This window comes from Myodes glareolus, chromosome 2, assembly GCF_982192425.1.
Source record: "Myodes glareolus chromosome 2, mMyoGla1.1, whole genome shotgun sequence".
Taxonomy (NCBI): Eukaryota; Metazoa; Chordata; class Mammalia; order Rodentia; family Cricetidae; genus Myodes; species Myodes glareolus.
Genome location: NC_142027.1, coordinates 11,649,589 through 11,661,065, shown reverse-complemented (window position 1 = coordinate 11,661,065; position 11,477 = coordinate 11,649,589). Strand labels below are relative to the sequence as shown.

The 11,477-nt window shown below is 38.1% G+C and overlaps 2 protein-coding genes across 2 annotated transcripts; both read right to left on the bottom strand.

The window, feature by feature from the left end:
• Positions 1 to 4,108: 4,108 nt before the first annotated feature.
• LOC146895714 (keratin-associated protein 6-1-like) lies at positions 4,109 to 4,686 on the bottom strand. Its single transcript, XM_085678211.2, has one exon. It carries the CDS (start codon positions 4,674 to 4,676, stop codon positions 4,419 to 4,421), a length of 258 nt encoding a protein of 85 aa, XP_085534337.2. The 5' UTR covers positions 4,677 to 4,686; the 3' UTR covers positions 4,109 to 4,418.
• A 3,957-nt stretch (positions 4,687 to 8,643) lies between these two features.
• Positions 8,644 to 9,246, bottom strand: LOC146895715 (keratin-associated protein 6-1-like). The gene has a single exon (XM_085678220.2). It carries the CDS (start codon positions 9,202 to 9,204, stop codon positions 8,947 to 8,949), a length of 258 nt encoding a protein of 85 aa, XP_085534346.1. The 5' UTR covers positions 9,205 to 9,246; the 3' UTR covers positions 8,644 to 8,946.
• Between the last annotated feature and the right edge of the window lie 2,231 nt (positions 9,247 to 11,477).

Here is an 11,477-nt window from a genome sequence, read left to right as displayed (position 1 = left end):
TCTATTTCTTTTATTTTTACTTTTAACTTTTGGCTTTTTGAGACAGGTTCTCTGCATATCTTTGTCCTGGAATTCCCTCTGTAAACCAGGCTATCCTTGAATCCTTGAACTCCCAGAGATCTGTCTGTCTCTGCCTCCCCAGTGCTGGAATTAAAGGTGTGTACCACCACACCCAACTACTCTCTTTCTTTCTTTCATTCTTTTTATTTCTAAGGACTTTAAATCATTTAGAGGTTTTTTTTTTTTTTTAATCTCTCTTTACTGTATACCTCTCTCTTTCTGACCGTGTTGGTCTTTAATTTGCTAAAGAATATGAAGAAGACAACACTCAAAAGCTCTTAAGGCATTTCATGCTGCTTGCCAGGAAGCAAGCTGCAACAGTATTTCCATAGTCAGGACAGCCTGCTTGAAAGAGTCAAGAGTTTTCCCTGGCCGGGCAGCCTAGAAAGCCGGCATTTTAAAACACCTCAGCTTTTTTCCTGCTTCAGCTGAAAACTGAAATGCTTTACTCTAGTCTTTCCCAAGCTTTCTCAGGCTTTCTGTGGATGCAGTTATCCACATGGGCGCCATTCTGTAACATGATGGGAGATGGCTTGTTGGGGTATCATGAGGGGCCTGTTTGTTTGTGGTTTTCTGTCCTGCCCTGTTCCCCCAGATGTTTAGTCCCAGAGAAAAATCACACTGAAATCTCTGTAAGTTATAATGCTGATTGGCCCATTAGGTCAGGCTTCTTACAGGCTAACTCTCACATCTTGATTAACCAATTTTTCTGATCTATGTTAGCCATGTGGCTCAGTACCTTTTTCAGTTGGGCAGCTGACATCCTGCTGCTTCGGTGATCTGGGCAGGAGTGTGAGAATCAACTTCCTCCTCCCCAGAATTCTCCTGCTCTCCTTGCATCATTTCCACTTCCTGTCTGGTTTTTCCACCAACACCTTCTGCCTGGCCAATCAGCGTTTATTTAAAACATGATTGACAGAATACAGACAATTCTCCCACACCAGAAGTGGAAATGATGCAAGGAGAGCAGGAGAATTCTGGGAAGGAGGAAGCTGATTCCTCCCACTCCTGCCCAGACCACTGAAGCAGCAGGATGTGAGCTGCTCCACTGAAAAAGATACTGAGCCACATGGCCAACATAGATTAGAAAAATGGGTTAATCAAGATGTGAGAGTTAGCCAGTAAGAAGCCTGACCTAACGGGACAATCAGCATTATAACTAATAGAGATTTTTGTGTGATTTTCTTTGGGCTTGCTGGTTGTGGGGTACTGGGCAGGACAAAAACCCCAACAAGCAGGCCCGGCCCCCTCATGTTACATCTAGAACGGAGAACAGAAACCAAATCCTACAGCCCAAACAGAGGTCAAACACATACTCTACATTGGCATAAATAGTATAAAAGGCCATGCCCTAGTGGCCGGGTAGCTGTTGGCTGTAGGATTTGCTACAGCAATTGATGAGACCCTATTGCTGGAGACAACACACACTTTGGATGCAAGATAATTCTGAACCTGAATTGGAGGTTTTCCCCTAATGGCCAGGTTTCATTAGGACAGAAGATGCAATGTAGGGGTCAAGGACAATGGGCTTCAATGGTCTTACCAAGATAAGAACTGCATGAAATACAATATCAATCTACCAGGCAAGATTGCACCCACTGGTATACTAGGAAAACAAGAGCTATAGTGGCAACCAAGGGCTCTATAATTGGCTAGAGACTATTCCACAGGGGAAAAAAAGAATTTATAGTTATTAATCCAATGACAATCTGATGGCTGATGAAGCTCTTGGGTCCTAGGAAGAGTTTAACCATAATTATCTAGCTAAATTGGCACAACACCAAACTGTCCTCTAAATATTTATGTTTCTACCCATATACAAATAGTACTCTAAGCTTTCATCAGATTAACTCACAATAACCGTGGTGAATATGGAGACAAATATCTGTTTAAGGTAGTGAAAATAAGAGGCTGTGCAGTGCTCAGCATTGAATAGAATATTGATACTATCCACTATAAAACCTTTGGGGGGCAATATGGAAGAAGGCCAGAAATAATACAAGAGCTTGAAGATTGGTATAATTGCTGTGAAAAACTCTCTTGTAGTCATAACGCAGTCATAGCCTCAAAGCATCGATAGCTATCTATAATGGGCTTGCACAAGGCTGGACCAATCAACAATCAATAGTCAATTCTGGAGGGACAGAGTGGTCCTATTCTTTTCATGATGGAACATTGTTCTAACAGTAACATAACACATATAAAAACACTTTCGACAGGATAAGAGCCTTGCATTGCAAATATCTTTATGTTCTTAATGTCACAAACAAAGGATGGGGTAGCACAAGTGAAGTAGAAATTTTAAAGGTATATCCTAAAAAAAAAATGTGTGTGACAAAGAAATGTAAATATGTAAAAGATAATAAAACCATAATGCTAATACAATGGTCCAAGGAATATAGAAGCATGTCTGTAATTGTGGCAACATGAGTTCAAGCCCTGTTACTCAGGTGGTGGAAAAAAGGGACCAACCTTCAACTGTCTCAGGCTTACCTCTGACTTCCATATATGTGTTATGGAACATGGACAGACACACATGCACAATAAGTAAGTAAGTAAGTAAATAAATAAATAAATAAATAACAACTATAGTAGTTTATTATATTGAATAAGTTTATTAAGAAAAGATGAAAATAAAATGCAAAGCTTTTGACAGTATTCTGCTAAAAGAAGTTCACAGAATGAGTTCTAAATGCTCTTGATTCTCAGGAGTCAAATACAGAGAAATAAAAGCCTCAGGACAATATCTAAAACACATGAAAGTGTACATCTTCAAAGGGTCACATCACATTCTAAGAAGGAGGTTCAGGAAACATGGGGACAACTGGAGATTTATGAGACCATAGTTGGAGAGGGTGATACTGTTCCATGGTGTCTTCAGTAGTAATAGCCAGATCCATAGCCAGAGCCACATCCATAGCCGCAGCCATAGAGAGAGCGTGAGCCATAGCCATAGCCACAGCCCAGTCCACGGTAGCCACAGCCACTGTAGGAGCCATATCCACAGCCCAGACCTCCATAGCCATAGCCCAGGCCTCCATAGCCATAGCCCAGGCCTCCATAGCCACAGCAGCCATAGCCTCTGCCTCCATAGTAGTTTCCGTAGTAGCCACACATGGTGCTGGTTCTTGAGGTTGGTCTTGGGTAGAGAAGGAGTGTAGGTGAATTGAGTCTGTATGGTTCTGCCTGTGGAAAGGGACTTTTATATGCTGACCAGCTACACAAGGTGATCCCACTGGTACAATGGTGGGAAGGCCATTAACAGGTAACCAACTACTTTTTCATTGAATTTGATGCCCATTCTTCAGAAAGAAATATTATTGACAGAGGTTTCTGTCACAACTGGTCTTACAGCTGTTAAGTCCCAAACAACACACAGAGGCATACATTAATTATAAACTGATTGGTCCAGTATCTCAGGCTCTTCTTATTAACTAATTATTATAACTTATTAGCCCATAATTCTTGTCTATGTTAGCCACATGGCTCGGTACCTTATTTGGTGAGGCAGATACATTTTGCTTTCTCTGCAGCTAGGTCATGACTGCAGACTGTGCTTTCCTATTCCCAGATTTCTCTGGTTTCCATTGTCCCACCTCTACTTTCTTCCTGGTTGTCCTGCCTATACTTACTGTCTGGCTACTGGCCAATCAGCATTTTATTAAAATATGATTGACAGGGTACAAATCATTGTCCCACGGCAAAATATGAATTCCTTTCTACCATAAAAATGGTTAAAAATAAATCCTGGATGATAATAGGCCATAGCCAGGAATTTACTGCTGTTGTTTTGCTAACTGAACATAATATGCCTGTCATTTTTTTCTGAATAGTTATGCTTAAGCCCAAACAATGTTGTTTTGTTGCAACAAATTGACTCTATCATGAGGCAAATGTTTCTTTCCATAATTATCACTTTCAAAATCATTTACGTAAAACAGATAGCACAAAATGTCTACAAATAGAACTTTAATTCATTTAGAAAAATAATAAGTACTGGAATTTTAAATGAAAAGAAAACCACATTTATAGATTCAGTTGTGTAAGTTTATTGGAAAAAGAAAACCTTCTTGATTAAAAGCTAGTAGTATATGTGGCAAATCATCCCAGTGATGAAAACTTAGGTACCCAGAGCATGAATTTCACATTCTTCCTCTTGTTACAAGAAATTCTTAAAAGAATGAATTGAAGGTATAAGATCCAGAAGGAAGCAGAAGGCAAGACTTCAGTAAAATTGTATCAGAAACCTGTGAGGTAGATCCTCACCATCTAAGCAAGAGCTTAAGACTATATTAGGTTCAGAACGGCCTAATCCTGGCATCACAGTTGGAGAAGGTTTAGAGTCTGCCGTGGTGTCTTCAGTAGTAGTAGCCAAATCCAGATCCATAGCCAGAGCCATATCCATAGCCACAGCCGCAGAGAGAGCGTGAGCCATAACCATAGCCACAGCCATAGCCACAGCCCAGTCCACGGTAGCCACAGCCACTGTAGGAGCCATATCCACAGCCCAGACCTCCATAGCCATAGCCGAGGCCTCCATAGCCATAGCCCAGGCCTCCATAGCCACAGCAGCCATAGCCTCTGCCTCCATAGTAGTTTCCGTAGTAGCCACACATGGTGCTGGTTCTTGAGGTTGGTCTTGGTAGAGAAGGAGTGTAGGTGACTTGTGTCTGGATACTTCTCCCTGAAGAGGGCCTTTTATATGTTTTCAGTCTGGGTGGAGCCCACCATGACCCATGCTATTGACTAATTTTATGACTAATCTAATTATTTTGTTGTTTTTCAACCATGAAAATACTTCACAGTCATTAAGGAAGCTTGCTTGGCTTGCTATCTCATGTGAGCATTCCTTATCTAGTTTAGGGTTTCAGTGAAGCAGCACACATCCCATACTCTCATAGCTAGACAATTCTGAAACAAATGCAGCTTCCATTCTAACCTTTGATGATGATGCTATAGGCAGAGGCAACCCTTCCCTGGTCAAAATATCATTGCTTTGTATCTCCATTCCACAAAAATCATACCTCCTCTTTGAATCAATTCTTCTTCACTCACATTGAAATTTCATTTTCTGCTCCAGGTTTCAATTTTTTTCGTTTTCTGAAATCAAACATATTTCTATCCCCTTGAAGGTAATAGCAATCCAACTAATAAGTATTTCAGAAAATCAACTATGAGCTAAATAGATTGTTCTATTGTTATATAGCTGAGAATAACCCCATTTGGACTTAATTTCTATAAAACAAAGAATTTTATTTGTTGCATGGGATCTTATTTCTCCACTTAATTTTACAAATAAGATCATGGTGATTAGTCAATACTTTAGTGACTATTACAATGATAATTCATGTAAGGTACTATACAATGATTTATAGTTACCATCATAGATTTACATTGATCAAATTAGTTAAAGCATTCTTGCCTTATCAATATCTGACTGCAAATGTTGATCTCTGAGTTTTACAATTGGTCCTGCCCCATTCAGTTTGTGTGATAATAAATTCTCCTAATGGAGTTACACAAAACAAGGTAAGTTTTATATTTCAGCGGGATGGCGTGCTTTTATTGTATGAGGGACTGGGTCAGAAGTGACATCTCCAGCATATCTACCCTTGTTACTATAGAAAAGAGCATTTTAATATTGTTGTTCAAATCAAACACATTTATTTATTTATTTGCTTGTTTGTGTGTGGGAGTGTGCATGTGTGTGGTTGTACATGGAATATGCATGGGTGCATGAATGTATGTATGATGATGGTCTTGTTATGTAGTCCACGCTGGTCTTAGACATGTAATTATACCACTACCACATGCTGAGTGCAAGAATTTCAGGTTACATGCCATGAATTTCAAATGAATCTGTGCTTTTGAATGTTCTCTCCATTAATGGGTGTTGGCAGACTAATTTTACAACAATTATTGAAATTTTATCAGAATTATCATGATAGTTATCATGATAATCTCAAAATTAGGTTTGAGAATTTTGATTTAAATAGCATTACATTATGTATTGTTCAGAATGCACATAGTAACCTGATTTATCACAGTATAGACAACCAATAATAAGCTTAGAACATATTTTCAGGAAAAATTATTTAAATTGCATGGTTTTTGATCTTTCCCTAATCCAAGACACTTTTAAACATTTCACTGAATTAGTTTTAAATTTTTATTGTAATGGAATAGCATATTGTAATTGTATTATTGTAATGGATTAATCCCTTCTAGGAACTATGTTTCTAATAGAAAATTTTACTAAATTTTATCTTCACAAAAATTTTCTCAAATTAATCTCTTTATTTTAAAAAATTGAGTTTCTCTTCCTATCCAAAGAGATGAAATATTCACTCAATGGGATTTCACCCATTTTTTTCAACCAGGGTTTTTCAGGCTGTATTGTGTTCTTAAGTATAGTTGTTGATAATAATTTTTTTAAAGGAACAAAATATCTTCACTTGGTCTTTTGAATCCTCCCCACAAACCTTAGTTTCCTTTTATCTAGTATTTTCACACAATTTCATGTGTTTTATTCTCTGTCTATTCCAGTATATTATGTTTTTATTTTGATTGCTATATATTCTCCTGAAATTTCCAGTACTGGGATCATAGAGACTACTGTCTGAATAAATGTTAAGTCTAAGTTCTCTCTATTTTTGAGCTTTGGGCATTCAGATTTACCACTCTCTTCTTCTAGTGCTGAAAGGCTACCTACCATGCCTCTTTTCCCAGCTTCACACATTTGCTTTAATTTTAATATTGTTTTACCTACTGCTCCTGTTCATTTGTTCAGTATCACTCTTATCCTTTTTTCTTCATCTCTTGTTCTCAGTTGTGATGGTGAATGTCTTAGTTTGGGTTCCTAATTGCTGTGAAGAGACATAACCCATGGCAACCTTTTGCTTTTACAGAGATACAGATTTTTATGACATAGACTAATTTGAACATAGAGTACACATTGAGTTTGATTCGTTTTTTAATTTATTTTTAAGCAATCTTTTATCATTTTACATATACATCCAAGTTTCCACTTCTTTCCCTCCTCTTGTTCCCCCCCACACACATTCCCCCTACCCAGCCCCCAATCCACTTCTCAGAGTTGGTAAGGCTTCCCATGAGGAGTTAACAAAATCGGACACATCACTTTGAGGCAGGACTGAGGCTCTTCCCCTATATCTAGGGTGAGCAAGGTATCGCTCCAAAGAGTATGGGCTCCAAAATGCCAGCTCAAGCACTAGAGATAAATCCTGGTTCCACTGTCAGTGACCCCACAGACTTTCCAAGCCACACAACTGTCACCCACATTCAGAAGGCCTAGTTTGGTCCTAGGTAGGTTCCCCCAGTATCAGTTCAGAGTCAGTGAGTTCTCACTAGCTCAGATCAACTGTTTCTGTAAGGATCCCCACTATGTTCATGACCTTTTTGCTCATGTTATTGCTCCTCTGTCGCTTGGACTCTGGAAGCTCAGTCTAGTATCTAGCTGGGGATCTCTGTGTCTGCTTCCACCAGTTGCTGGATGAAGATTCTGTAGTGAAAATTAAGGTAATCATCAATCTGATTAGAGGGAGAGGCCAGTTCAGGAACCCTCTTTACAAAGAAAAAAAAACCATTTAATTGTGGTGGCTCACATTTTCAGAGGTTTAGTCCATAATCATCATTATGCAACATGATAGTGTGTAGGCAGACAAGGTGCTAGAGAAGGGAATGAGAGTCATACATCTAGACCCGAAGACAACAGACTATAGTATGAGACACTGGGTATGGCTTGAGCATAGAGAATACCTCAAATCCTGCCACCACAGAGGCATACTTTCTTCAACAAGGCCGTACCTACCCCAACAAAACCACATCTGTAATAGTGACACTCTCTATGAGCTTATGAGCTTATTGCATCTAAACTACCACTAGGTAAGTGTTTTTAGAATTACCACATCACCTCCCTTTGGTTAGTTATGTAATTTTCTTCCATTAATCTGACATCACATTTCCCATTCTTATCTGTAAATATGCATCTCCAAATGACCACCTGACATATCCATAGATTGATGGCTACCTTAAAAATTCAGCAATGGCACCTCTACACCCTATATTTTGCTCCAAAAGGTTTTTCCATATTCCTCTGCACCTTTAAAGTCAACAGTGTGAGCTCCTGTTCTGCATTGTGGGCATGGCTCACACAAACTAAAGGTGACATGGTATGTGTGATTGTGTATGTAATTATATTATAAGGTATTCTTAGACGACAAACCTTTTCATAATTTAGAAATGAAGACGAGAAAGCAATAGTTGATTTTGAGATAAGAGGTATGTGAATATTTTGGAAATTATTATTTTAAATAATTTATACATAAAGTGCCTATATTTTAGAGTTATATAGAATTACAAATATTTCCTCATTAATGGAAGGGTAAGTTGAGGTTTCCATAAACGCATTTTCATAACTAATCTGGACATAGTATGGAAATTGTCCTAGAAATAGTACATGTAAATAATATCTAAGAAAATAATCATTGTCTTTCATGGATGCTAAAACCAAACACTTCAATAAGGCATTTTTGACACTAAAAAATGACATAAAAACTAGGATTAATTTTATATTAATGATGTTTATTAGAGAAGAGACAAATGAGGACAAGAATAAAAGCCACCAAGGCGTTTGGTCTGATGACATCACTGTGAGAACCATAGAAGTAACAGAGGTCAGGTAAATCTCATTCCCTCCCTTTATGAGCTACATCCAGGGAGGATGCATGCTCTGTGTAAGTCACAGCGTATCATGTAGACTTCTTGGCAGTGTCATCTTCAGAGAAGAGGCTCAGAGCATGTGGGGTTCAGAACTGGGAGTCTTAAAGTTACAACTGGAGCAAGTTAGAGTCTGCCGTGGTGTCTTCAATAGTAGCCACCAAATCCAGATCCGTAGCCAGAGCCGTATCCATAGCCACAGCCACAGAGAGAGCGTGAGCCATAGCCATAGCCACAGCCATAGCCACAGCCCAGTCCACGGTAGCCACAGCCACTGTAGGAGCCATAGCCACAGCCCAGACCTCCATAGCCATAGCCCAGGCCTCCATAGCCATAGCCCAGGCCTCCATAGCCACAGCAGCCATAGCCTCTGCCTCCATAGTAGTTTCCGTAGTAGCCACACATGGTGCTGGTTCTTGAGGTTGGTCTTGGTAGAGAACAAGTGTAGTTGAGTTGAGTCTGTATGGTTCTGCCTCCAGGCAGGGCCTTTTATATGCTCTCAGTGTGGGTGGAACCTACCATGTGTTCATGTCGTTTGGTTAATTTTATGACTAATCTAATTATTTTCTTGATTTTCAGCTGTGATGATGTATCAACATCATAAAGAAGTTTGCTATTTGGTCTTTGATTTTTTTTCGTGATAACCATTCACTATTAATTTTAATGTTTGAATCACAACCCTTTACTCCTTCCAGTCCTTCCCATTTAACCTCCCTCAAATTGCTCCCAACTCTCAAGTTAAAAACCTTTTATTCTTTGAATATATATATATATATATATATATATATATATATATATATATAAATTGAACCTGATGATCTGTGTTTGTTGTTTGTATATATGTGGTTTCAAGACTCACAACTCTGAATTGGAAAACCAGTGAGGAGACTTCTCCTTTTCCCATCAGTCATTATTCGCCTATAGATTTTTGCCTAGACATGAGAATCCACAAAATTCTCCATCAGTATTCACATGTTTATTGATATGACCATTGTGTACTAAACAGAATACTAGAACTAATAAACTGAAAGAGAAATAATAGCAGCCAAATGACTGTACAAAGATAACAAATGAAACTATAATTTATTTAAAAGCAAACCACAACTTAGAAAACAAACCAGCAGTAAATAAAATGACTACAATCTATCCACACACTTCTTGATAATAATTCTAAATAATGATGGCCTTAATTCTCCAGTTAAAAGAGATTGGTTAGCTACATGGATGAAGAAACAAAAATCCATCTATTAGCCGTCTACAAGAAGCTCATTTTAGCTTGAAGATAAATAGAACCTCGAAGTGAACGAGTGAAGAAAAGTACTCTAGGCTAATGAGGTCAGAACGCAAACAGGTGCTGTCATCCCAAATCTGACACAAGAAACTTGAAACTATCATCAGGAGATACAAATAAGGGCACTTCATTCTAATTATAACACAAATAAAATAGTAATTGATTTCAACTCCCTTCTTTCTTAAATAAATAGGTAATGTGAACACAAAATAAATAGAAAAGTAATCAAAATACCTTTACATTTAATGGCTAACATTTCTACAAAATACTCCATCCAAATGCCAAAGAATATACATAGTACTAAACAGCACATAGAAGCATCTCTAAAGTAGACCATAATCTGGGACACAAAGACCACCTTACCAAATACAGAAAAATTGAAATCATCCAATGTACATTATCTGAGTATTATGTAATAAGCAAAATTGACAGCAGACAAAACTCTAGCAATCTAAAATCAGCCTGGATATTAATGAAATAGAAACAAATTATTACTTGTTTCAAAGAATCTAAAAGCTGATTCCCTTTGTTCCTTAATTAGTTGTTCTCTGACAGATTGGTGCACGCATATAAGGTATTCTGCTCCTACTCTCAACAACCCATGTTCACCCGCAGCAAGACCTGTGGTTCTCTGAACAATTTTCCTTCTCTCCTTCATGCCTTTTTGCTTTATGACCCAGGGAGCTTAACCAAGTCAAGTGACACCATAGTTATGGTTTCTTCGAGACCTTCTGCCATCTATGAGCAATGTTGATAGCCCCAACCATCTACAGGTCCTGTGCAAATAAAGGAGGCTCCTGTGAACTCATGAGTGCAGGGGCTAGTTCATATTTGGATAACAGCACACCCTCTCCCACCATGTTCCCTGAAAGATATTTGCAAAGACCATGAATCTCTGTCAGTGAACTGAGAATTTCAAAACAGGATGGTATTGTAGAACAGTGAATTTTAACTCCACTGTTTCAGCTAAGGTCTTATTGAGAGGAGACACATAGACTCACCTAAGCCTTCCTCAAACTAGACATTTTTATTCTTCAATAACTATCCTTTATATAACAAAATTATACTTGTTTTAATTGCTGTCTCATTTTGTCCCCCTGATCAATTTTTATCTAAAGTATTTCAGTGAAGTGGCATTTCTTTTGTATTATGATATTTCTTTTCTTGATCTGTATGAAATATCTTCTTCCAGAGCTATACTCCTAAGCTATGTATATGAAAGCGGGTCTATGTTTGATATTCACAGAATTAATAATAATCCAATTAATTAAAATACAATAGACCCATATCTCAACTAAATGGAGTCTCCTCCTAAAGATTAAAGGAAAACTTGCATAATAAAGCCCCATTTCTCTATTTTCCTCAAATTATTTTTATTTCTTACTAT

Coding starts and splice junctions, on each gene's coding strand:
- LOC146895714 (XM_085678211.2), bottom strand. CDS start 4,676: ATGTGTGGCTACTACGGAAACTACTATGGAGGCAGAGGCTATGGCTGC.
- LOC146895715 (XM_085678220.2), bottom strand. CDS start 9,204: ATGTGTGGCTACTACGGAAACTACTATGGAGGCAGAGGCTATGGCTGC.